At 47.0% G+C, this 27,659-nt stretch overlaps 1 protein-coding gene and 1 non-coding gene across 2 annotated transcripts; both read right to left on the bottom strand.

Annotated features, from left to right (window-relative positions):
- Positions 1 to 3,587: 3,587 nt before the first annotated feature.
- Positions 3,588 to 19,678, bottom strand: RS1 (retinoschisin 1). Its single transcript, XM_069874480.1, has 6 exons — positions 19,532 to 19,678; positions 10,540 to 10,565; positions 10,171 to 10,276; positions 5,391 to 5,532; positions 5,044 to 5,239; positions 3,588 to 3,899 (listed from the first exon to the last, which is right to left on the bottom strand). The coding sequence occupies exons 1-6, from the start codon at positions 19,659 to 19,661 to the stop codon at positions 3,747 to 3,749; spliced, it is 753 nt and encodes a 250-aa protein (XP_069730581.1). The 5' UTR covers positions 19,662 to 19,678; the 3' UTR covers positions 3,588 to 3,746.
- Positions 19,679 to 24,754: 5,076 nt separating this feature from the next.
- Positions 24,755 to 24,827, bottom strand: TRNAV-UAC (transfer RNA valine (anticodon UAC)). The gene has a single exon. It is a non-coding gene; the product is annotated as a tRNA-Val (tRNA).
- Positions 24,828 to 27,659: the final 2,832 nt, after the last annotated feature.

Here is a 27,659-nt window from a genome sequence, read left to right as displayed (position 1 = left end):
CCCTCACCTCCCAAACAGGGAAACTGCTGACCAGAGCTGGTGGCTTCCACCTCCGCCCAGGACCAGCGGTCCAGAGTTTCACCAGTCCCAGCCAGAAATGCATTTGCAATGCCTGTTTCATCGAGGTGCCCAGCTCTCGGGGGACTTGGCTTCACGCTTACAACATTTCTTTGCTCTCACTCTTTAAAGGAAATATTTTCACACTCAGTGCAGGGCTCCAGAAAATCGGAGTGGCTGCCTCCTTGAAGAGGTCAAGCTCCTCACCGTGGTAGCCCGCGTAGTCAGCATTGGTCCACCTTGTGGCAGAGTACACAGTGGGTATGGATGTTTTTTCTCTCAGACCACAGTGAAGGGGTAATTCTTGCCTGCACCCATGAAGAGAAACAGGCTATTGATTTACAAATGGTATGGCTGGTCGGGAGGCCTGAGTCAGTCTCTTATCACATAGTTCAGATTGGGCAAGTTTGACTTCCCAGCACAGCTCCCTCATGTCTTCCTGTGAACGTCTGAGACTAAAATTTCATGTCATGAAGCTGGAGGCAGCTCTTGGTCCTGCTTCCTATTTCAAACCTGTTGTGTTTTACATGGTTGCAAAGCCATGCATTGGTCTCCCCACATCCGCAGGGAAGGACCTGCAGGATTTTCACTCAGAAAATAAATACATTTTCAGCACTGCTTTGCACCATCTCCTGCAGCCTTAGTTGCTGTCTCTGTTCTGTTTAATTGTGATGGGAGGCATCTGTGCCAGTAAATTAAAATGATGCTGATAGGAGAAGGGATGCTAGGGAAGTTAGGATAGGGATGCCAGGAGAAGTTATACTACATGAGGAAAAGCTTTGTATTTTTCTAATTGGATTTTGACTGGTTCTATCCCACTTTCATAATGCTCTCAGTCGCACTGTTACTCCAACATGCTGCGCTTATGCAAAGGTGGAAGTCAAGTGCGATTCTAAAAGCATTTTAGGACCACTTAATTAAGCCTCTCAGCACCCTTCTTTTTACATCAGAGGCAGAGGTTAAGTGGATTTCCAAAGGTCAATTAGCAAGCAAGCTGCATAGCTAGGATCAGAACAAAAACTCTGGCTTGGCAGGAACCATTTCAATGTTGCAGACGAAAGTGAGAAGTAGGTCCCTTCCCTGTGCTGTAAAGGTGAACTGCAGGCCAAGGACAGGGCGAGGCAAGAGGCAAATGAACTGTAAAATGCACTGGGTACCAGTTAGTTCCACCTTATTTATCACTGTACATTTCAAACTAGAAAACGGGTCTAGTGACTTCTTTCAAGATGGGAGGCTGCAAGAGTGATAGCATGGGTCCTTTTTACCTGGGCACTCTTTTCTCCCTCCAATGTTTTATTATATCCTATATGTAGGATCAGTCATGTGAATCACAGAATCACAGAATCACTAGGTTGGAAAAGACCCACCGGATCATTGAGTCCAACCATTCCTATCAAACACTAAACCATGCCCCTCAGCACCTCATCCACCCATCCTTTAAACACCTCCAGGGAAGGTGACTCAACCAGTTCCAGTGTCCAATGACCCTTTCTGTGAAAAATTTTTTCCTAATGTCCAGTCTGAACCTCCCCTGATGGAGCTTGAGGCCATTCCCTCTTGTCCTGTCAATGTTTGTGAAGATACATAATTTAGTGTGGTGCCATGGTGTACAATGGTGCGTGGTCCATCCATTCAGGCCGTGGATTAAGCTTGCAAGCTCTTTCAAATTATGCAGGAACTCTTGGCCTGCACTGCAGGATGCATTTCCAAAGCCAAACAACTTGCAGAACCCTGGACTGTGCATGGGAGCTCTTGAGAGGCCAGTCGCAGCCAAGGCTTCGAGTGCTTACAGTCAGGCTTAGCAGCTTTGGTAAGCTATGGTACTCATCAGCTGGTGCCCAGTCCATCCTTTCACCCCTCCAGCCCCTCCCCACAGCTCCTCAGTCATGCAACAACACAGAAGCACCAAGCCTTCCCCCTTCCAGTCACCATCCACCAGGATATGGAGCAAAGCTACCTGTGCTGAGATGAGGGAAGGGAGAGCAGTATGTTAACATGACAGTAGATATGTCAAGTGCCTGGACATGCTTCAGCTTTCAGTGTTGGCATTACTAACACAGGACCTATGACGGCTGGTGGAGAGCCCTTGTCTCCCTGTTGTTGTACATACGGTGCCTCCAGGGTGGCTGTTACCAAGTTCTCCATGATGGATGGAGGGTCAGTGCATCTTTTCAGTAGAGCTTGCCTGGACTGGTTATCATTAGAGAACCTTGCAGACTCATTACTTTCTCATTAAGAAAACACGTTTGTCACCTTCCCTGGAGGTGTTTAAGGGATGAGTGGATGAGGTGCTGAGGGGCATGGTTTAATATTTGATAGAAATAGTTGGACTCGATGATCTGATGGGTCTTTTTCAACCGGGTGATTCTATGATTCTATAATTGTACAATTCTATGATTAGATAAGCAAGACTTACTTGGAGTGTGGGGGGAAGGAAGGGAGTTCTGATGACATAGTAACAATCATCTCAGCAAGTGGGGCCTGGTCTTTTCTCCATCTCTGTAGACTTCATACTGTTTGTATCATGGAGCAGAAGCTTTCAGACTTACCAGACCAGCATATTGTCCTGACAACTACAATTTGTCTCTACATACAGGAAGAAACAAGACAGAGACATCTGCCCTCACAAATGAATAGAGCGTGATGAGTTGCACAGACTTTCAAAGGCTTCTCTCGTGTTTTTTTGTCACATCTCATTTGATTTAAGTCACATCCCTTCTCCTGCATTGCACACTGAGCATTCATCTTTGTCCCCATAAAAGCAACAAGAGGGCATGAGAGGCAGGTGGCCTGCCTGGTGCTTCCACCTCCAGGCCTCTCCTTGCTGCACTGAGACAGTTCAAGTGCTGATGCCACAACTCGCTGGCATGGATGCTGAAAATAAGAAAGATGCCGCCAGTGCCTTCCAGGTTTCTGCTGCAGACATGTGGGAAATGAAACAGCTGCTGTCCCAGAGCCCCCAGTGGCCGTCCCACGAGGGAACTGTGAGGACCACGGTTCCCAGCTGGGGCGTGCTGGGTGCTGACTCCTGGACAGAGTCATGGACATGAGCCACAGCACCAGGGTGCTCACCCCAGGGAGGCGGGTGCACCATAAGAGGCTCCACATGCCCCAAATTCCTCAGGCACTCAGCAGCCACTGGGGATCGGGCCATGGAGATCAAGGCAGTTAATGAGAGTGAGTCCCTGCTTCTGTCCCCAACATCCATGGAGAGTCTGGGGACTGTCCAGACCTGGCCCTGACCCTGTCTGAGGGATGGCAGAGAGGAGCAAGGTGAGATGTGAGCCCCTGTGCAAGAGCCCTCTCTGTCCCTGGTGGGGCAAGGGGCTGCCTAGGCTTAGGACCAATGATCAAGCACTGACCTGCCCTTCCCAAGAGAGTCCAAGCTCTGCCATGGTACCCAATCTAACACTCAGGGAGGGCCAGAAGCACCACATCTCATGGGATCAAAGCCATGGCCGTGAACATGCCATCACTGATGTGTGATTTCCCCATAAACACTCAAGTTCAGCGTTGTCACCAGGTGTGGTCTGAAGCAAGATTTTATTCAAGACAGCCCTTCCCTCTGCAGGCTGGGCATTTACACCGCAGGATGGCAGCCGCAGCAGGCTTCGGTGGCAAGGCAGGGTGGCTGCACAGGCGGACACCTGCACATCCATCCCAGGAGACGGCGCGGGGCAGGCGGGCACTCAACCGCACTTGCCCAGGCACTCGAGGAGCTCCATGCGGATGGCGATACGCACGTGCCAGCCCAGCGGGATGAGGCGGATGTAGCGGGCCACGATGGGTGGCCGCAGCAGGTTCTGCACAGAGGATGAGCGGTCCGAGTTGCCATAGAAAACCTGGGGAAAAATATGTCAGCAGGAAATTAGGGGGCTGGAAATCCTTCCCTGAGTCTGGCGTGCCTGTGCAGAGCTGAAAAGCAGGAGGGTCCCTCTCTCCTCCTCCCAGAATAAAAGACTTGAAAAATATCCAGACATAGAAAATATGTGTCACTGTGACTTGGTTTTCTGAGTATGTCACTTTCCTCCCCTTTTTCCTTCACTTCTTGTGGTTAGGCTAGGCTTAAGCTCAACCCATTCTATCTCCTTTTCCTTCTGGCAGCAAGGAAGGCACCATGTATTCTGAGTCAGTGTGGCTGACTGTGGCCATTTGCTATTCATGAGCTTGGCTCTCAGACACACCAATATAGACAAAAAGTGTATTGAAGGGCCCTTCCCCACCGCTTGGCCACACTGCCACACATCCTGCTGCCATGATCTGTTTCTTGGGGAAAGCTCAGCATGTCCCCAGGGCTGCAGGAACTTTAGCAAAACCACCAGAGCCTTCCTGGCTAGGATGGGGCCTCCCGCACAGATGGGCATTGAGGATGGCCAGGGGGCAGCAGCTGTGGGGCACCCCAGCCCATTTCAGCTGCACGGATACTATAGACACCACTACAGGGTCCTCCCAGTGCAATTTTTCACTTCAAACCAACCAATAAGAAATGCAGCGTGCAAATGGTTCAGGGCATTGTGACTTAACTAGTTGTGGATTTTGTCTCAGTTTTTTTTTTCTGCATCATCACTGAGCACTAGCTCTGGATTTGCAGCAAAAGAAGGAGCCCCCCAGTTTGCATTGCCCCAGCATGGCTGGGGCTGTGCAGCCCAAGCCAAGAAAGAGTGGGTTTTTTGCCATGGAAGTGCTGATTCCTCTGCGAAGCCACCTAATGCCCCTGTCCTCATCAGCTGGACTCCGCTATTGTCATTGGAAAACATAAAAAATACATTCTGTGGCTGGCCAGTGTGACACTTGATCTCACCATGCATGGGATGCTCCCCTCAGTGCTGCCCTTGGCTGTAGGATGAGCACTGTGCCCCATCCACCCCGCTGCTCCTAAAAGAACCCCATCTTGGGGCACCTCCCCACTAAGACCTGATGCTTTAGTGTCACCAAACATGCTCCCCTGCCTCATTCCCAAATGGCAGAAGCAGAAAGTCCACTGACCCGGTTGTTCCCGGTCTGATCCTTGTAGTAAACCCAGTTGAGGTTTTCATCAGTGCGGTACTGCACGCTGTACTTGGTCATCCACTCGTCAGCATCACAGCGCCCCTGCGTGAGGATCCCCGAGATCACCTTCACCTCCTTCAGATCAATCTGCAGCCACTGACCGTTGTCCTGGTACTTGGACAGCCACGCGCACCTGGAAAGACAGCACCGACCCTGCTGTGTCCTCCACCACTACCCTCCTGGGCAACCCCTCCTGCCTCCACGCTGCCAGCCCGCGCCCCCTCCTGCCTCCATACCCACCTGCCCGCACACAGAACCCCTCAGGGAGGCATTTTTGGACTCACCCGAAGCCTTGGCCGTTGAGTCGGGCCTTGTTGGCTGTCCAAGAGGAGTACCAGCCTATGTACTGCTCAGGGTTGGAGCAGCTTATCTGGTCAGGAGTGACAGCGCCAGACTCGAAGCCCAGGGGCTTGTGGTAGGGGCACTCTGCAGGACAAGGAGAAGAACACACTGCCTTAAGACTTCAAGTGGTTTTATTTCCTGCTTGCATTGTTGACACCCCCCTGTAGTTTCACTGCTCTCTGTCCTCCCTGGACAAGATGCCAGGGAGGCTCTTAAACCTGAACAACTCCTGCAGCATTTGCTGCCCCAGGGCAATGAGGTCTTCATTTCTAACTCTTCTCTTGTAGGAATTTCTGACTCGCTCTCTCAACCACCTAAACCTATGCTACCTGCAGCATTTTGGGAGGAATTTGCAGTCTGAAACTCCTTGCAAGCACACACAAGCATATCCAGGCTGGATCCATCTTCCTGGGTACAATCTCCAGGCTGTTGGCCTCTGCCTGGTCCTAGAGAAGTGTTTGACATGACACTTTTTGCTGAGCCTTTTCTCCTTCTGTTTCTCCATTCATTGTCTTGATTTATGGCTGTGCCTGCATCACAAAATTGCTGAGCCTACCCTGATCATCCCTCCACAAGCCACCTCCACTCTTTTGCATTTTCTGCTCTGGGGACTATCCTTGTCCATGGAGATGATCTTGTAGAAAATCTGTGGGTACTCTGGTCCCAGCAAGATGTAATGCTTGGTCCTGCTGAAGGTGCAGTTGTCTCCCTGAGAGATTTTTGCCTTCAGATCTTCAGGCTACCAAACTTACCCCACAGCCGTCTTCTGCAATAGTGAGAGGTTCAGCAAGACTCCCACTGGCTGCCAGAACTGCTAGGGGCAGAAATACACATTGATCTTTAAAACTTTCTGTGATGGGCCACCATGCAGTGCTCTGGAAGGCAAGCCTTTAGTGACACCACTATGCAGACTGCCTGCATGCTTCTTGGACCTAGTTGGGGTTTTTGCTTTTCCACTGGAACAGGCTGCCCAGGGAGGTGGTTGAGTCACCTTCCCTGGAGGTGTTTAAAAGATGGGTGGATGAGGTGCTGAGGGACGTTTTTTAGTGATTAATGGGAATGGTTGGACTTGATGATCCAGTGGGTCCTTTCCAACCTAGTGATTCTGTGATTCTATGATGTAACCAGGTTATAACTACTTATCTAGATGCACATAAAGAAGGTGTGACAAACATCACATGGGAATTGCCTGGGAAAACACCTATATAATTGGTAGCATTTTCTACTTTTGCAGCCTGGGGAGCAGGTGTGGTGCCCCTCAACAGTAACTATCTCACGCCTTCCAGTTTAGTGTAGTTCGTTTCATGGGTTTCAGCAAGAAAGCAGCAAGCAAAGCTCTGCACAGCTGCACTCATGGATAGGACATTTCCTCACCTTAGCCATGCCTGACCAGCCAGCATGATGCCTTGTGTTAAAAATGATAGACACACAGGGATCCTCAATGGGTGCCCAGAGCCTGGTGTGACCACAGCCTCCTTGGTGCAATGACCCAGCACCGCAATGGCATGGTCAATGCCTCATTAGCAAGCTCCACTAGGCTGATATCATATGCATCAATATCTCATTAACATATCCTGCTCAGCTGGTACCTCATTAACATGTTATTTTGCCATGAAAACACATAGCCATCATCCCGCCTTCCTCCAGGCATGGAAACATCATGCTTTTCCACTGCATTAAAAACCCTTGCTACCGTTGTACAAGAGGGTGGAGCAGCCCCAGTTGTTTACTACTTGGCAGGCTTACCTTGAACACCAAGCAACTTTACTTTTAGCAACACTAATCCGCAGACCACACAACCGTAATGCAATTAGTAGGTCACCTTCTGGCATGTCTGGCTGTGCCACACACATGGACCCACAAAACAGATGCCTAGTTCCTGTCCAGCCAAACTAGTTCAGTCCTTCAACACTTGTTACCACCGACCCGGAGAAAACTTGTGCAGCAGTTGTGAGGCTGGCTGCTCCCCTCCAGCCATGCCAGAGACGGCTCTGCAACACCTCAGCAGAGCTGCTCTGCAAAACATACCCAGGCAGTGGGGATGCCAGTCAACACCACCAAGGCTGCTCTGGGCTGGACAAGGAGAGCGCAAAGCCTGGGGAGAGAGACAGCTGGGAGACACTGTGACAACATCCATTATTCAGGAAAACAGCCTTCATTATTCAAGGAAGATGCCTTCATTACTCAGCTACATAATGCTAGTGCATGAGAGCATCCCTCACACCTAAGCTGGCTGGGAAACCTAGAGCTGCTCCTCTCACTCACATATCCCTCAGCCATAGACAGATTAATGAAACCTGCCATGTCTCCTTTCCTTCCCTTCCCTTTCAATGGGCAATCATTTTAAACTGAAAGATGGTAGGTTTATATTGGCTATAACTAATTTTTTTATGATGAAGTTGAACCATTGGAACATGTTGCCCATAGAAGTTGTGGGTGCCCCATCTTTGGGAGTGTTCAAGGTCAGTAGGACAGGGCTTTAAGCAGTCTTGTGTAATGAAAGATGTCCTTGCACGTGGCAGGGTAGGTGGTTTAGACTTCAAGGTCCCTTCCAACTTCCATGCTGTAATTCTGTGACTCCTCGGTGCAAGTAATAGGAGGGTGGTACACAGGCTGTAGTGAGACTTCAGATGGAGAATTGTACTGTAAAAATTAAACAGCAAGAAAAGCAGTAAAACCAGGCTGGCACGCCAGGTGTAGGTGCTGGTAAGGAACCACCATGAGAAGAAGGATTTCTCAAGGGGCTGGTTGAGGATCTCTGCTGGGCTGGCTGTGATTCAGTATTACTGTAAGGCTCTGTGGTGCCTGTGAGTGTGCTGATGCTGCTCCTTGCGCATTGCCAGGGCTGTGGGAAGCAGGGATATTCTACATGGTGGCCTGGAGCGTGCAGTAATCTTCATTTGTCTAAAATGTGCTTTACTGCAGCTCCATGCAAAGGGATACAGCTACAGGTTGGGGATGTGCAGGGGCAGGGTGGGTACCTTCCAAATAGAGGGTGACTCAGACAAGGACTGGAAGGACCTGCCCAGCACACGTGGGCTTTATGATGATGCTGTGACAAAAAAGAGTTGTGGTGGCAGCCCTTTGAAAGGGAGCAGCAAGCTCAGGTAGGGCCACGCCGGCTCTGACTTGTGTTTGGGTTGCATGTGGTTTTCTTCTGTAAGTGATTGGAGGAAACCCCCATGACAAGAGGTATAAAGTGTCCTTTTGGGAGTTCCTCGAAGTGATTCTTCTTCATCACCCATGCTGTCTACAGCAAACACCTTCTGCCTCTTCAAACATACCCCAGCACACACCTCTATGGAGATACCGTCTGCAAAAACTGGAAGGACAGAACCTCAGAAGCTGTGACCCATTACTGGGGATGCCTGCTCTGCCCTGAGGGAAAGATGCCACCCATACATGGCAGATGAATCCTCTCCTTGCAGTTTCTGTGGGCAAGGAAGAAGCCTGAGGGCAATGCTTAAACTAAGCCAGTCCCAGATGGACATGGACGTGGCCTACACAGGAGCTGGGTACATGGAGAGAGAGCTTGGAGGAAGCAGATGGCCCAGCAAGGATGACTGGAAAGTCTCTGTGCTTGTCAGCTGCCTCATGCTGCAGAAAAGAAACCTTGGAAGTCCAACACAAGCATGGGATAGTAACACCTGGGGGTTTTGTCCTTCTCATTTCTCATTTCTCATGTATGCCTGCAAGCTCTGCCAACGGTGTCACATCTTCTTGCCAATATACATTTTTATTTGCTTCCTAGACCATCCTGGCTTCCACTCAGAGCTCTTCTGCAATACTTTGTTTAACCTCCCACTCCTTCAGTGTGGCCATGTCAAATGCTGAGTGCTTGGGTGATCATTTCCACTGTTTAACTCCCCTGGAGAAACTGAGGGCAGCAAACACACCTCAAGTTGTTGCACAGCCTCTCGCAGGAGCTACCTAGAGAGATGGCTGCTAGTGATAGGCATGAGGCAGGTACCACTTTTGGCACCCAGCCCCAGAGGGGATGCACACCTCTAAACATCTGCATGACAGAGGCCGGAATGAGAGTGCGGTTTCTGTGGGACATGAGCTAGAGCTGAGGATCAGCTGGGCACTGGTAAAGCCTTGCTGGGGTAATGCATCAGGGAAAACGTGGCAGTTGCAGAGAATAATGAGGGAAGATCTTGATCAGAAAACTGTAAAACATGATCTGTGAGGAACGGCTGAAGGAGCTGGGCAGAGGCAGCTCAGAGAAAATGCAAAGGAAACACAAATGTCTTTTACTGTCTAAAATTATGCTACAAAGGAAGAATAGACTGTTTTCCTTGACCCTTGGGGAGAGGAGAAGATGTTGCACGCTAAACTGCCATAAGGAGAATCAGCCTAGGTGGTACAAAAGGCTTCCTAGGGCAAATCCTGCACACAGTAGTAGCTGGTCCAAGCAGTTTCTGGAAGCACTAGCATCAAGGGCTGTAGGGACAAGGCACATAAATGACTGCCAGCACCAGCCAGCCTGGGCCACTCAAGAGTGATCTCCCTAGGCCCAAGCGTGGCCCTGGCTTCTGCTCCCTCGTCTGCCCAGTGGTGCAAGGTCACCCTGCACCTCCCACCAGTGCAGTTCCCCCAGCCCCACCAGCAGCTGGGGTTGGAACAGGTACCACCATAATGTGTCACCTCTGCAACACAGGGTGCAATGAGGAAAGCTGCTGAAGATCATCGAACATGGCTAAAAGCGCAATGGCCTGTTACCTGGCATGCACTCTAAGCTGTTGGTCCCACTGGACCACACCGAGTTAGGACCTCCTTGGCAGTCACATTTGCAAGCCTTGCTGTGCCACAGCTCCAGTCTTTCATCCTAAAGGGAAGGTTAAAAAACAATAATAAATCAACATAGTCATTGACAATAGTGACATAAGGCTAAATCTGAGTCCTGAGTCGCTGTGCTTTCTCTGCGCCCCTTCCTTCAGGCCAGTCTAGCACAAAATGTGGGATGACTCCCCCTTGGATTCAGAGTTCAGAGCCCAGGTGCCACCCATCCTTCTGCCCAAAAGTGCCAGAACCTGGCAGTGCCCGGCCACCAGCATTTACCTGTCAGCCAAATGAGCTGGAAGGACTTACCTCTCCTGGGGAGAGAGCCAGCACAGCTGCGGCAGCAGGCATGGAGGGAAGAAGAGAGAAAAAGAGAGAGAGAGACATCAGATACAAAGATGCTGCCAGCAAATGTCAGGACTTCTATGAACATTTACTTCTGAGCTGGGGAAAACTAAATTCAGGAAGGATTGATGCCTCTACCATGTAACTTCAAGCTGATTGCCAGGGAATGTGGTCAAGAACAGGGTACTGTGTGTACCTATGCCAGTGCTACTCCCCCACTGGATTTTCTTTTTGATGGCTTCGGCATCTCCTCTTTCTAATCAGACACACCTAAAACATCCCTAGGAGAAACCCATGACAGCCTCCTCAGACTGTGCTTTACAGCTAATTTTTTCCCTATTCCTTTTTGTCTTCTTCCTGCCCCACAGCTGTCCTTTCCCATTTTGCCCTTAAAACCTCTGAGCTGATGAACCCCAGGGTGAAATCCCAGCTTGGCACCACTGCAAATCCCTGTGCCTTTGGAGGAGATGGGACACCCCATGAGGTGCCTGACCTGAGATCACTCCCTCTGGATGGGATGGAGGAAAATGCAATGTAAATAGGTCTTACCAATCCATCTTACATACAAGACTACTTTTTTTTCCTCTTACTTAGAGGAAACCAATTGTCGTGGCTGCAGAGGAAGAGCCGCTATTTTTGTAACATCTGATCTGTTTTATCTCCTGCCTGTCACTGAACAATGGCTTTTTTATGAGCCCTTTCCTTGCTGAATGGGGTCACCCGCTTCCCAGTGAAGTCCAAAGCAGACTATGCTCATAGCATTTGGACTTGCAGAGTAGTGCCCGAACAATATGAAAAGAAAACAATTTTTTTAAAAAAAAAGTCCCAAAACTGCTAATAACTCATCAACATAAGTCAAATGTCAAGCACCATGTTTTCAATACTGGCAGGGAGTCTGCAAGCCATGAAGGGCCCAACTACTGAGCTGGTAAAAACTTGCTTACAGGAGCCATGAGAAACCCGTCAGCTCAAAAAAGAAGTTTTGTGAATGGGAAAAGAGGATCTTTTCATCAAATGAATTAGACTCTGAAATATTCACTGAAATCTAGTTATGATTTATTCATTCAGACACTGTCACTTTGCTGAGCCTAGGAAGCTCCAACTAATGCTGGGAATTTACATCTCGCATTTCTATAGCAAGTTTCATCTCAAAAGACTCACAAACACTGTGCAATTATAATCAGTTGAAATATAAACTATATACAAAGCTCTGGTTTTTAACTGAAATGCAACTGCTCCTTGGGTGTGACGCTGGGCTTGAATGTATCAAGGGTCTGAAAGAAAGATCCCAGCAAAGAATAAAATTATAAAGACAGTTTTAAAAGATATTTTCTTTAAAATAGAGATGGCCTCCTTTGCTTCAGTGTCTCAGGGCAATATTTCTGGTCAGGAACTTACTGCATTAATCCAAGGTATCAGCCCTGGCAGAAGAAGTAAACATCGGTCTGTCATAAAAAGATGTGGCTTTTAGTCAGGCCCAAGAGGGAGGCAGGGGGGAATTGAGACCCCATTGAGCTCAGCAGGAAAACATGGGTGCAAGTCTCCAGACCTGGCCTCTTGGAAAGCGTAGGCTGGGGGCCATGCGCAATACTACATTCCACCTTTCCCAGCACAAGTATTACCCAGCCAAGCGCCGTGACTCCATCGTGCAACAAGAAAACCAAGGCAGAGGTTCAAGCCTAAGGCTGTGCAGAGCATTGCCATTTCCATGCTGTGCCACACAGGGCAAAGCAGGTCAACTTAGAGCAGCCTGAGGGTGATTTCAGTCAAGGCTGTTTTCTGATGAGTATGATGCAAACAAGGACTTGATCACCAATCAAAGTTGTACCATTTTTGCTAATAAAAGCAACACAGCGCCTCTTCTGCCTGCTTGATGCTCTGTTTGATGCTGATGCTGGAGCAGCACCAGCACCAGGGACATAGGAGCCATGCCAGCAGGTATCTCTCCTACCCTTCCAGCCCATAGCATGGTGGCCTTTCCCAGCAGGCTGGACTCGCTGATCCTGGGGGTCTTTTCCAACCTAGTGGCTCTGTGATTTTGTGATCTCACTGCCCAGGTCTGAGCCCAAAGGGACAGCAGCTTTGGCTCCTTCAGTCTGCAGGAGTTCAGGCTTCATTTAGAGATGTGTGCTCACTATGTGTTTCTTAACCTTTCTATTTTCACCCTTAGAAGCCTGCTTTTTGTGGAAAGCTTTTTGTGAGTAGTTTCATGTTTTCCTCACAGTGACTAAATGTACTTTTGCCTGGCAATGACCTGACAAGTAGAGCCACACAGAGATGAAAGATCCCTCTCCTCTCTACATAAATACTTGCCTTGGTTGCCCTGCAGCACTCAATGTGCTGCAGGGGGACTTCAGGCACTAGAGAGAAAACCTAGTAAAAAAAACCAAACTAGTAAATGAATAAAACATTACTGTTTCTCTTCCAGTATATACCACCAGCCCACTTATATACGTTGGGTACATTTGTCCAGCATGAGGAAAACTACTGTGGTGAAGGCTACTCTTGTGCACTGTGCGCCTATAGTAGGGAAAAGGGACGTGAATTATCAAGCTGATGTAAGGGGTGTTACTTTGGATCCATGCTGAGCCCTTAAAGAAACCTCCCAAGAGTCCCTGCCCAGGTATTTGGAAGTCAAGATAAAAAATTGACACCTCATTGACAGATTCAGCTGGAAACCCAATCACTGTGAATGAAACAACAGGAAAAACAGGAATAGTTTTCAGGTGGGTGGCTGTATGCTAGAACCTACTCAGTGACCAGGAATAAATCCTCTTACGCTGGCCTCCCTGGCATTGCTTGGATGGCTGCACTCGGCCAGCAATGCCTGCTCCTGAGCTACAAAAGAGACTTCTAGGGTTTTCAGGCTTGTCAGCCAGGGAACATTATTACAAATCAAACAAGGGTGTGAATTTCAAGAAAAACCACCACATTTTTTTCAATGTAACTGCAATGCACAGTAGAGTAATAGCAGTGCCAGGGCAGGGGTGCCGGCATGCTACCCCTCTGGCTGTCCCTGGTGAGCTGAGGGTCGAAACCCCTCACTGCATGGATAGATTGCTGGTTTAACCATCTCAAAAAGGAGGACAACTTTGCCTTTATGAGCTAAAAGAAGTTAACTGCTGAGGGCTTGCTTCCACAAGTGGTTCAGCCATCCGACTGCCGGCAGCCACAGCCGGAAGGACAGGGGAGCGTGAGGCTTGGGGTAAGCACAGTGGCAGATGGGCCAAATGTCCTGTCTGGGCAACATGGCCTGATAACCCCTGCTACTAGGAGAGGAAATGAGAGGAAAAGATGCCCTTGCCTGCAGTTGGCTGGAAAAAGTAGTAATTGATATATTGGTGTGTTTACAGCTGTGACAGGCCCTGTCCTACAAAGGAAATGAAGAGGAAAGCTGGCTGCCAATAGTCTAAAAATGTGATGGTCAACACGCTTTTATAGTGAGCATGTTTGCCTTCAAGGAAGGTTACAAAGATAATTGGTAATTGTAGGTCAGACAGAACGAATTGCTGCAATTCGTGGGAGAGTCATAAGTCCTGCACAACTGCTGGCGGCTATTGTTTTAAAAGTACAGGACTGAAAAAAAAAAAACAACAAAACATCAAAAAGGAAAGAGCCCTATTTACAGCCCCCACGGTGCCTCAGGACATTTAGCAAACCATCAGTTCAGTGAAATAAATTATTGTCTGTGAGTGTTTGTGAGAGGCAGGGAGGTAGGGCTTGTTCTGTCCCTCCATTCTGCCCTGCACCACTATGCACAAATGCCACCTCGTAGCACAGCATTTGGGGACCAGCGTTTGGGCAAGCACCAGGGGATGATTTTGTGTCAGTGTGCCGATCTTGGAGGGACTGGGCTGGAGCACGGGCCCTGGGATGGTCCTGCTCAGCATCTGTTGCTGAGTAGAATGGAGGGGAGATATAACCCAGGGACTGGTCCATATTTGGAGGAGAAGGAAAAGAGCTGGCAGGAGCAGTCCTCGTATTATAGGATGTGGAGGACACAGGTCTCTTGAGATGGAAATGAGATAAAGCAGCACCCACAACTTGTGGCTAGCTGAGAAAAGGAAGGGGCAAGAAGTAGCAAGAAGGCTCAGCTGCTAGCATTTTAATGACAGGAGCAGCTAACTGTGTGTCTCAGGAAATTTGTGGTCATTAAAAGTGTGGTTAAACAAGAGAGAGAGGAAGAAGGTAAGTGTAGGCAGACGCAACACTGCCAAAGGCTGACCAGTGTCCTGAACAAGACATCAAGCCACCTTTTTTTACTGTGGCTAGAGTTAATGATAGATGTATAAACATGAGAAAGTACATTCTAAAATAAAACAGAGAAATAGAATGTAACACAGAATAAATGTCAGTCACTCAATTTACCAGAATAAGTTCCCATAAACTAGGTCATTGCAGGCAAAACGTGGAAAAGGTTAATGATTATTTTTATTTATTGATTTTATAATTTAGGTGGCCTAAAAGCTTCAGCTGGAAAATAGTTAATCTTGCCTCTCATTTCTGCAAGCAACATCTCAGTTTAACAGCCCTCATGGAGACAAGTAAAATTATATTCTCTCTGCTTCTCCCAGTAGAGAGCACTCCCTCCATGACACAATGCTTTACTAGAATCATAGAATTGTTTAGGTTAGAAAAGATCTTTAAGATCATCAAGTCCAACTCTTCACCTAACACTGCCAAGTCCCCCACTAAACCATGCCCCTGAGTGCCACATCCACACGTCTTTTAAATACCTCCAGGGACGGTTACTCAGCCACTTCTCTGGGCAGCCTTTTCCACTGCTTAACAAACCTTTCCATGAAGAAATTTTTCCTAATGCCCACTCTAAACCTCCCTCTTCATCCTATCACTTGTTACTTGGGAGAAGCAACTAACACTCACCTTGCTACAGCCTCTTTCCAAGTAGTTGTAGAGAGCAATAATGTCTCCCCGCAGCCTTCTTTTCTCCAGACTAATCAGCCCCATTTCTCTTAGCCGCTTCTCGTAAGACTTGTGCCCCAGACCCTTCACCAGCTTTGCTGCCCTTCTTTGGACATGCTCCAGCATCTCAATGTCTTTATTGTAATGAAGGGCCCAAATCTGAGTGCAGTATTCAAGGTGTGGCCCCACCAGTACAGAGACTCAATCACTTCTCTACTCCTGCTGGCCACACCATTTCTGATCAAGCCAGGATGCTCGTGCCACCTGGGCACATCACTGACACATATTCAGACAGCTTATATTCAGCTGGCTCATATTCATTTGTGGTTGCTCCTGCTGCACTGCTAGTCTCTTGCTTCCCTTCTGCACACGTAGACCGTGGGATAAGGGAAAGGAAAAGCTTGAAAAACAGAAAAACGTGACTCAAACCCCAGAAAAGCTGTCACAGAAATTATAAGGGTGACTTGAATACATGGCACTGTTTTTATCATATTTTCTTAAAGGCACAACTTTGCAAGTCCCTCATTTCCTTCAGCTCCACATTAGAGAGTGCCAGGAAGCAGAGTTGGGTGCGTCGGTCTATGAGCAACACAGAGGGTTGAGATATTGAAAAAAAGCGCTGCAGTACCTTTATGCTAGTTTGTGGGTTGCTATATTATTAACCTATGCTATTTTTACATTCCAGCCCAGGAAATCGTGCCAGGCGAGTGAGGTGACTCACATCAGGCTGCACCAGCTTCGGTAGCAACATAGAATCATAGAATCAAAGAATGTTCTGAGTTGGAAGGGACCCACAAGGATCATCAAGTCCAACTCCTGTTCCTGCATCAGACAACCCCGACATTCACACCATGTGTCTGAGGGTCTGTGTATCTGGGGAAGCTGCCATATCCTGGGCCACTGTTGCATGTGGAGTTTTCCCCATGTCTTTTTTGCCCCTGCGCCAGTGGCAATGGCCCCAGGGACCCTTGTTACAGCCATGGCCTGTCCCAAGGACCCCCTTGGCAGGCATAGCCCCAAACCCAGTCACTTTATGATTGCTTTTGTTGTTTTTTCCTCAGGGCTTTTTCCGTGGCTGCGCTAAGCAGCAAGCAGAATCCACAGGACCATGTTGTGCAAAAAGCATCTTTATTTCTAAAAAGTGTAGGCTTTAAATGGTCTTTGGAAGATACGATCGCAGGCAGAGACCCCAAAGTCATGTGCAGCTCTGCGTCCACCAAAAGATTCTGAGAGCCAGGCTAGCCTGGTGAAAGCAGGGTGTTCACCCAGGAGCTCTTATAGCTTAAAGCTGCACCAGGACAAATCTTAAGTCTGTTTCCCCTGTAGATGATATTTTGGCCATGGCAGCCCCCAAGAAAGGCACCACCACCCCAGCACATATCATCCTGAGAGGACTCATCTCTGTTGATGTTGACAGGCATGGTCAGAGCCAAAGACTTCGGGCAAGAGGACCAGCACCAGCATCAGCCTGCAGAGGGAAGAAGGGCTCATACTTCCTGCTAAGCTCCTCTCTCACGCTTTAACACAGCTGTGGTTTTCCTTGATCATTTTGTGGAGATTTTTCACAGTTTTATTATTTTCATTTCCATTTCATTTTCTTGATTTGAATAGTTTTTATTTGGTTTCCATTTTTACTCATTTGTATAGTATCTCATTTCACATTTACTGTTATTTATCCAAAAGTGATAAAAAACATACTTAAATAATGCCAAACATACCTATTTTATTCATATTATTTTCTTTTTTATGCCTTTTGTCTCTGTAATGTTTCCACAAGTTTTTTTTATGTTGTCAAAATATTTGAAAAAAAAAAAAAAGTAAATAATTTGGAAAAATCACCCTTTCCCCTTTTTGTCTTAAGAGATGCATAATTACCTTTTTTCCTAAGTACTCCTTTGAAAAGTTCTAGCAATGTCTGATCTTATTGACATGTTTGCTCTTTCCTGCTTAGAGATATGCAAAGCATTGCTTACATAGCAATTTCATTAGATGTATCGTTCTGCCAAAGGGTGACACTAAAGATGTTATTTACTGTGATCTTCAGGCAAGTTTGAACCTTTGATTTTGCGTTCTGTTTGTTTGTTTGGTTTTTTTTTCAAAGCTGCAAAAAACTGGATGGGGGTGTGTGTGAAGAAATCCACTTATTTAAATTGCTGAGATGTGCTTATTCCCCGACGTGTAGTGAGCATGGACAGAGTAATCCAGAGCTGGTACATCACACTCAATGTGCTAAAAGCATATTCATGTCAATCCAGGGCTCGGGGTGCTCCCCCTCACCGTATGATGGGGGCTTGGCAGCTGCTGCAGCTCTCATTGCAGTAGCCTCCCTGCTGCACCATCTGCTGCTGCTGCTGCTGCGGTGGTGTCCCCAGTAAACACAAACCCAGTCAAGGCCTGGGGGCTGGGGATGCTCCTCTAAGCCACTTGCTGTGCTGGAGAAAATAAGATAAGAAGCTTATCATGGCATCAGTGCATGTGGCTCTGAGGACTGACCCAGCAGCAACTTCTCCATGGTGGGAGAGGCAGGAGTATGAAGGGGACTTGTGCAAAGGGTTGCTGCTCGCTCTTTATCCAGAAAAAGGACACTTGTACCACAAAGCAGAGACAAACAGTAATTTAAGCAAGCCAGTAAATTAAGAAAATAAACTAAATACTGAAGGAATGATGCCTAGAAAGTGATCCTGCAAGAAATTTTTCACTGCAGCCTCTCATAAAATATCCTGATGTGTGGGTGTCTATTAAAAGCAAGCTGAGTCTGGGATTCAGAGCAAGGTATGAACTCATTCCAAGGACTAATTGCAGTTATGGCACCCACTGGGAAAACATACTGGAGTCTGGGTAAAAACCTCCTTCCACGGAGCTTAGACACCAGTAACCTTCCCATATGAAACAAAGAAGAGTGAAGAGATAAGGCATGAGGAGAACGCACAAATATTTGCTGGAAGATTAAAAGGATGACCTATTAATTAGAGCAAGCAGAGTACTTCCAAGCATAACAGGATAAAATGAAAGCATGGCTAACTGGGGGACAATTTCCTATCTATGAAACTTGGTAGACCAAAATATTCAGTGGGAACAGGGAAGGATAGGAAAAACTAGGCAAAGCAAAACACTGAGAATTCAACATCCACGGGGGGAAAGCTGGACTGTCTGATAAATCTGTCACACACTCTGGCAGATCATACTCTATTCACACATGAATGCCGGAGATATTGTCCAGCGCTTAGCAAGAGCAACATCAGCCTTGTTTAAGATAATAGCAGCTTTGCCATAGCTTTGTCAAAGCCAGAATTTCAAACACAACCCAGAAAATTATCTCCTTGATCCACAGCTGGGTTAATTAAAATGGAAAGAGACTGTGACCCTGAAATTTCTGTCTTCCTTTAGCTCCTATTTACCTGCTATCATTACTTCTTTTCTGAAAAGTAAATTTGAGAAAGCCTCAAAATTGAGAAAGCCTCAACATTGATAAGTACTGTTCCCATTTTCTTGATTTATGATTGCTTTTTGTTCTCAAAGTGCCTTTGGAAGTCTTTTCCAGGCCAGAATACCTGAAAGGGCCTTTAAAAAAGGCAGATCTCCATCAGCAATGCCTTGCTGTTAGAAAAAAAAAGATCAGTTTTTGATTAATCAAGAGTTTTGATTAATGAAGGACCAGTCTTTCACATTATACTGTACCTCATTTTTCAAATCAGCATTATTATTTACTCACTGGCTCAGCTGCACTACAATTTGCTTTGCAAATTCATATTTTGACAAATTATATGGCAATTTTTTTACACTGCAATTACTTTGTGAAACAGAGTTTTACTACTGAATATTCATAGAGCTGTAAGAACACTGCTCACTCATGTACATAAATTACACATTTCCTCCACTATTTTCCTTTCCCCAAATTATTGTGCTTCCATGAGAACACAGAGAAAAGCTTCCTCTGTACCCCACAGTCCCTGGCAGAAGAAAGAGGCGTGGGTGAAACAAGAAATACAAAGAGCGACAGCTGAAAGTGCCTCTCAGGAGGCAAAGTGCCTACCTTTGTACCAGAAAAGGAGAGACAGCAGGACGCTTCCCATCTTGAACTGCATCTTTTCCTTCCTCTTTTGGAAATAGCTCCTTAGCTTGCTGCTTGGCTTGCTAGGAAGGCATGAGATTAACTTAAGCATTGCCTAAGCACCTTACTCTCCACCATTCTCATGATTGTATCAAGCACCATCAAGCCAACCACACAATTATTACTGTCAAGCTCCATCCTAGAAGATGTGTCATGTGTAACAGTTCTTAAAATGTAAAAAAGTACTGATGTACAGACACTCTTAAGTGCGAATCTGATTGTGTATGCAGACATATGTGCAAATAAACAAGGATATGCATACCTGGAAACCACATATACCCCCCCTCCACACCCAGAAACGCAGCAGACTAATGCATGTAATACATACGTATACATTGTCTATTGTACATAGTATGTATTCATTATCTTCCACCATGGTTCTTTACCTCTGCACTGTCAATGCCTTTCCTACTAATAGCTGTGTGTAGAAATCTGCCCTGTCCTTACTACTCTTTCCGTCACCTAATTGCAAGAGGCTGAAAACTGCAATTAGCAGATCAAACAGAAATAGCACATTTCTGTTGTTGACTTGGTGAGCTGTAAAAATCTCAAAGCAAAAAAAAGTAAACCTTCCTTTGCTAACAGTTCTACCTATAGTATCCTCTCAACCAGTTTACACTAAAGAGTTATACATTTGATTCAAAAATGACTGAAAGATTCAAGACAACAGACTGCTAGTGATTCTAGTGGATCTTGTACCCATTCCTGCAACCTCCCTTAATTATGTGCAATTAGCAGTGAATTTTTAATGGAGGTTTTGAAAGCAATTGCTTCAGAAGCAGCTTGCTCTGTTTCAAAAGATCTTGGGTATATGCACAGTGAGAAGATGAAAGCGCTGCATAGATCACATGAACTGCTGTTGAATTAAGCTAGACCTGTCTCTAGTCTTCTGGTCTGTATCCATTCAAAAAAATGCTGTGCAAACAAGGGTGCTGACTTTCTACCCTCAGGGAGAGGGCAGATTAGTGCAGGCAGACCCCTGCAGGGACACAGCCACTAGATTCATGGACTTTGGCCAACTCACTCTAAACACCGGGGAGTCTCAATGCATGACAGGACAAACAAGCAAGGTGGCTCATCCCAGGCAACAGAAAGGGAATGATTTTCCTCAAGGCAGGGGGTTACTCCTGATTTTTTCTCAGAGGTCTCATGTTCATATGCAGCAGACCTGTTAGGGCAGCGAGACCCACCAAGAGATCCAGCCATGGGGTGAACGAACATGAGCCTCATTGAGGGCACCAGGGCAACCTCTGAGCATCTGCTGCAGTATGGCATCTGGCTCCAGGCTCTACACAGTATCTGGGCAAGGCTTGCTTTCTCTCTCCCTCTTTTTGCTATCTAGTCTAAAATACGCTGTGACAGGGACAGAGATATCCAGAGCTGCTGAAGACACTCAGGTATCTATTCCTTCTCTGCATTGATGAACATTTGGTATCTAAATCCCATGGGTTTGAAAATCCCAGCTTAAAGAAATCCCTAAATACCTTCATCCATATATCTCTTGGAAAACCAGACCAGAACTTCAGCCTCTTGCCTTATGGTCTCATAAGCACAGGTCACCAGGAAACCAAGTTCCCCACCCAGAGAGAAATCACCTACCTAAAAAAGTGATGGGTTTTCTCCCTCATCGCCCCAAGCAGTTTTAAATCAGCTCATTTTATGGTCAATTCCAGCCTTCAAATAGGTCTTGATTTTGTATAAGAAATACAATAGCTCAGGGATCGTGTTCAGAAATAGCACAGCTATTATCGAAGAACATTTCGTTCAAAGGGACACCCTGAAGACTGGAGGCTCCCCACACATACACAAAAAAAAAAGCAGTTTAAAAATGTTCCTGCAGTATTCAAAAAATCAAAATTGCTCACAGGAAGAGTAGAAGAGACTTAAAATTAAAGTCTCTGTATAAGTACTATGCAATTCAGACCTTCTGTTTCTAATGTTGTTGATGGTCCTTCATTTTAATAACTGTAAACAGCAAAAACGTGCTGCTGCCACAGATAGCATTGCTAAATTAATCACGTAGTTTATTAATACTTTCAGGTACAGAAGGCAGAAAACATTTTGAAGCCTGTACACAATACAGCACCAGAAAGAGCTACAGTTGCCCTTTACTAAAAAAATATTAATAAAATGGATAAAAATTAGCTTGGCATTGATTATGGAACAAACCTGTGCCTGGTACAAACAATCCAAAGTAGGACAGTTCAATGACATCCCCACTGCTACATAAAACAAGGCCAGATTCACTCTTTCAGCCACATTTCTTCTCCAGGTCCAACACATTGGCCCTAAGACATTTTTGTGTATTTTTACAGCCCTCAGATATTTTGGTGTGTTTTCTTCCCCCAGATAATGTGTGACTAGACAAAGGCTACCCTGCACCAGTGGGATGCTCTTACTGCATGAAGCGGAGAGTACGGCTTGTGTTTCCAGGGGCACGATGCAGAAGTGCGTGGGTACATAAAGGTGTGAAGCCCCTGGGATGGCAGGAAGGGGGCTCCAAGCTGAGTGGAGGCTGTCTGACACCTTGCCTCGGGGATGCTACTTGGCACATGTCCTTCCCCAGCTGGGTTAGCTGGCCTGAACCACAGTTTTACCAGGAGTTTGTTAAGGATTAAACAGCGTGGACGACCAGAGGCCAGTACTGCAGTCGGTACATTGGCCTTGCTTTGCTGACGGATACAGAGAGAGCTGGCCACTATTTGAGGAGTGCCATGCCAACATCTTACACAGACTTAATGCCTGTAGCTGTCTCTTTATGAGAAATGAATTTGCTTCTGAGCACGGCATGCTCTATGAGCTCTCAAAATGCACACATGGGCATGAAGCCTTCTCTGCTGCTTAACTGACCAGCAGCATGCTTGAATGAGTTCCCTTGAAGGGGAAGCAGGAGGTAAAAGTGCTCATGTGTGAGAAAGAAGCGCAATTCCATGTAGTGATTTCATATTTCTCCCAAAGTCAGAGTGCCAGACAGTTAAATCAGAGCAGCGCGCACGGATTCGTGCGTCTGGGAGCTGAGCACACACGGCACGCAATGTCTCAGCACAAATGTGTGACTGGCGCACTTTGGTTTTAGCACAGTTAGGTAACATACACATTTACACATGTACGTGTGAATCATAGGCATCTCTCAGAAGCAGGATACAGACGCACTGAGAGAACAAGACTGCGAGCATTTTAAGAACTTGAGTCAAACCGTCACGAGCTGGATCTCCTTGAAATGGATGGATCTGAGATGGTTTACACACACTGAAGATCCGCCTCTTGGAATTAAATATTCTTCCAAGAACTCTGAAGTGTTAGCTTAAGTCCTCTTCTGAAAAGCAGCCTTTTTCCAGAATGCAACAAAACACAATGCAGCTACCAGTTACCTGGGGCTGTCCACCAGGATTGGGCACATTCCCTGTAACCATGCACCTGGGAGAGCTGCGGCTGTTGTTAGTGGGGCAGGCATCATGAGATCACCATCGCACTTAGATGGGGAGCACCTACACCAAAGACTTGATATCCTACATTAGAAGTCTGGCTGAAAACGATTCAGCTTTGAGCCTGCATCTTTCCAGCTGTGGGAGGCAGTTTACCTGAGAAACAGGATACATCACTTTGGCTTCACATCGTGTGGGCTGCGCACACACCACTAAACCAGCCACGCAAAGGAAAGCCAGACCCGTGTATGTCTGCACTTTCAGGCTGGAGGACACACAGGCCCTTAGTGTGGTTACAGTGATTAACATTATGACCTTATCCTGCTAGGTCTCTTTATGGGATATATGGGTGCTTTCTACCCAAAAGAGCTTTTACAACCTAGCTCAGGTATCCCTGGATACCTGGATATCCATTGGATTGCAATGTCTAACTGCAGTTTGCCTGTACCCAGAGTGTTTCTTTAGTAAGAGCAAGCACTGACAAAGGTTAATAGTTTTCTTAAGATGATGATGATTAAGATAAGTTTCTTAATAAGATCTTAATTAAAGTAAGTTAAGCCAATTTTTCTCTTTCATCTTCCAGATAGGCAAATTACACCCTTATGCTCTGATCCTGCAAAGGCAAACTCGAGCTCAGAGGAGTTAAGGGACCCACCTCCTTCTCCTCCTGCAAAGACGTCTTGGCCCCAGCACTCATTAGGGCTCCCACGCGCAGAGGCCATGGCAGCATCCATGCCCAGAGGTTACTCTTTCCTAAAGGCTTGCACGTGCAAAATGAGACATGTTACAATTCAAATGTTAAACTGCCCCAAGGCAAGCTGAGATGGCTCTTTCTCTCCTGATGAAGAAACACAATGATACACATAGTACAGGGGAAAATAGAGATGGGGCTGACCACGCTGGTAATCTGTGCACTGTGAAAAGACCTAGCCTTTCCCCAGGGATCAAACGCTTCTCCAAGCATGGAGGTGAAAGTAGTAGCCCTCCAGCCTGCCCAGGTGAGATGTCTCCTTGGGCAGCGCTCAGCCTGTGCCTAGATCACACCCATAAGAAGCACTCCAGGAAAAGATGCAAAATGCCCCCAACAGCCTATACATTAGGCAGGCTTAAAAGAAGGAGCACGGCTCTCATTAGGCTTCTGCCTACCTAGGCAACCCAAGGCACAGCCTTCCCCTGGGTCTCCTCTCTGCACCATGGGGGCTACCGACCACTGCAGAATGGTGGCCAGGGAGGCACAGAGCTGTGCCAGGCAGGTGGGTGGAGAGAGTGCCAGCAGCTTCGGCACCTCCGGGTGTTGGCTTTCACTGGGGATCTGCGTTTTGGTTGAGGTTGCTGCAGGAAATGAAGATTTTTAGGAAGGGGAAAAAACAAACAAATAAAAAAACCCCATAAAAAAAGCAAGGACTGCAGTAACAGCATCTAAATTATGTTTATACTGTTAGAAAAAATACGTTATCAAGCAGGGCCCACGGGAAGAATCCTGCTGGGTTGGGATTTCTTGCTTGCAAAGCCATTCTGCTCCCCTCCCCACAGCACTCCTACCCTGCTCCAGGCAGGACCCACGCTTTCTTTGCATGCTTACGAGATTGTCCGTATTGCGAAGAAAGAAAAAACCAAACAAAATAAAACCCCAAAACCAAACCCAAACAACAAATTGAGACTCCGCTTTAAGGGAAATGTTGATGAGAAAACATGAAAAAGAAAATAATTTTGTGGGCGTTGGTTCCACTGGGGCTCGAACCCAGGACCTTCTGCGTGTAAAGCAGACGTGATAACCACTACACTATGGAACCGCCATGTCAAGGAAGTGCCGCGGCGCTCCCTCTATCGACAAAAGCGCTGTCGCTTCATTGGGAAATCCCGGCGGGAGGGAGGGGCAGGCCGGAGAGCGACAGAGGAGCGGGGAAGGGGGTAAATGGATCTAATACGTTTCGATTACGTTCCTCTGCGTGTGACGACCTGAAAGGGGGCACGGCGAGCTCTCATTTCCGTGGAGGAGGGATGCGCAGATGATTTCCTCGGCTCAGGAGACGCCGTGTACGGGGAGGGAGGGGGCAGAGCCTGCCGTTTGTCACACATGCCCCCGAGGAAGACGTCGCCCGGCGCGTAATACATCTGCGAAAGCTACGGTGTATCCCTCCGACGAAGCATGGGACGCACTAATGAGTGTTCATTGTAACAGGAGGCGTGAAGGCGAGACCATTTGCTTTCTAAACCCCACCTTGGGAGCACAGAGGATTTTCCTTCAGGGCAAGCTGCCCGAGAGCCGCTGTTATCCCCCCGGCCCCACACCCGCTGTGAGCGCCAACCCCGCACGGGCAGCAGGGGGCGCCCCGCGCCCAGCCCGCGGGACAGAGAGTCACTGCTTGGGGTGGGTTGGAAGGGCCTTAAACATAATCCACTTCCAACCCCCCAGCCATGGACAGGGACACCTCCCACCAGACCAGGCTGCCCGAGGCCCCATCCAACCTGGCCTTGAACACCTCCAGGGATGGGGCAGCCACAGCTTCCCTGGGCAACCTGTGCCAGTGCCTCACCACCCTCATGGTGGAGAAATTCTTCCTTATGTCTAGTCTAAATCTGCCCCGCTCCAGTTTATACCCATTCCACCTTGTCCTATCACTACAAGCCTTTTAAACAGACCCTCCCCAGCTTTCCTGTAGCCCCTTTCTGGCACTGGAAGGTCGCTATAAGGGCTTCTCGGAGCTTTCTCTTTTCCAGGCTGAACAAGCCCAACTCCCTCAGCCTGTCCTAATATGGGAGGTGCTCCAGCCCTCAGATCATCCCTGTAGCCCTCCTCTGGACCCGTTCCAACAGCTCCATATCCTTCTTACGTTGAGGATTCCCAAACTGGACACCATACTCCAGGTGAGGTCTCACAAGAAAGGAACTGAGGGGCAGATTCACCTCCCTTGCCCTGCTGGCCAAGCTTCTTTTGATACAGCCCAGGATTATAGATTGGAAAAGACCTTTAAGGTCATCAAGTCCAAAGGTAAATCTAAACACTGACAAGTCCACCACTAAACCCCACTCTGTGTGTGTGTGTGCACGATGCTCCTTTGCCACCAGATTTTTGAAACAATAAACGCTTTGTTACATGTGGTTGTAGCACCAAAAGGCTGAAGTGTTTGTAGGTGTTTCCTTGCTAAAGGGAAGCCGATTGAGCTGTCTGCTCACCCCCTAACTTCCATCCAGCAATATCCACAATTATGGCCTTCCAGTACCTTTTTACAAGGCCATGTAGTGATTGGACAGGAGGAAAGGGCTTTAAATTGGAGGGGGGAAGATTTTGATTAGACAGTAGGAAGAATTTATTCATCGTGAGAGTGGTGAGGCACTGGCACAGGTTGCACAGGGAAGCTGTGGATGCCCCATCCCTGGAGATGTTCAAGGCAAAGTTGGATGGGGCCTTGGGTAACCTGATCTAGTGGAAGGTGTCCCTGCCCATGGCAGCGGGGTTGGAACTGCATGATCTTTTAAGGTCCTTTCCAACCCAAACACTTCTATGATTCTGTGATTCTACTTAGTTTGTGGATTCATGGTGTATCTGCTGTAGAAGGTGGCCCTTTGTAAGGTTGCAGAGCAGCACAGCTGTTTCTGCACAGTTGTGTGTCCATCTGCATCAGGTATTCATTCATTCAGGGACCTTTTTGTCATCTGCTACACCACACAATAATTGCCTTGTTTCATCTGTTATGTTTTGCGTGGAGGTTTGCATTACTTGGGTTACTTCAGTTCTCACCATACAAAATCCTCACATCCCAAAGGGAGTGGCTTGTAGGAGTACAAACTAAGGCACCTGTACAGTGTTGAAAGTACTGTGGTTAAAAAGTTAGGAACAGACACTGCTATTTAGAATGCAAAAGGTAAGTTTGTTAATTTTCAGAAGCATCTGTTGCCTGTAAACAAAACAGTGTATTGTTTGTAGCTAAATATTGTAGTTGCCTCCACTTTTGAAATTAACAGTATTTTGCTGAAGCAGCAGGTGATTTATGGTTACAAAATAGGAAATTTTGTCTTTTTGTCATTAGAAGCCACTTCATAAGAATAAGATTAAAACAGGTGAAGAAAATTATTTCTGTAGACTTCGCTGACTCCCTACCACATATGCAGTAGCTGTACTAGTAGTACAGTACAGTTGGTAGTAGTGGCACTTCTCAGTCTTTAAAAAGCAATAAAAAATGTAAAAAATCCTTTTACATGCTGATCATTGGAGTGTCAGTCAAATCTGTGTACCTTCCTGAGTTGGAGAGCCTGATTTAGCCCAGAGCCTGATGTAACCCAACTCATTTGGAAAGAGACAGTCTGGTAGGCTTGAAGCTTTGGGGTGTAGGTTTTGCACTGTCTGTGTACCTTATGGTTCACCAGCTCAATCTGTCATTAGGCAATTCTTGCACCCATTTCTTTTTTGTCATGTTGATTTATTAAGATTTGGCAAAACATGAGTGCTGTAGATAGCTATCGTCTCTACAGGCTCTAAATGGAAGCTGAAGCTTACTTGTGAGGGAGATAGAGTTGTGCAAATTAGGTCATTAATCATTGCTTCCCAGAACAATTTGCATTCAGCTGATAATTTGGGAAACTTTCCTTTTTTAAAAGAATTGTTCTCATTTTTCAGAAGGTAT

Source organism: Phaenicophaeus curvirostris, chromosome 1 (assembly GCF_032191515.1).
Source record: "Phaenicophaeus curvirostris isolate KB17595 chromosome 1, BPBGC_Pcur_1.0, whole genome shotgun sequence".
NCBI lineage: Eukaryota > Metazoa > Chordata > Aves > Cuculiformes > Cuculidae > Phaenicophaeus > Phaenicophaeus curvirostris.
The sequence above is the reverse complement of the archived record's forward strand: the minus strand, read 5'-3'. Positions and strand labels throughout refer to the sequence as shown.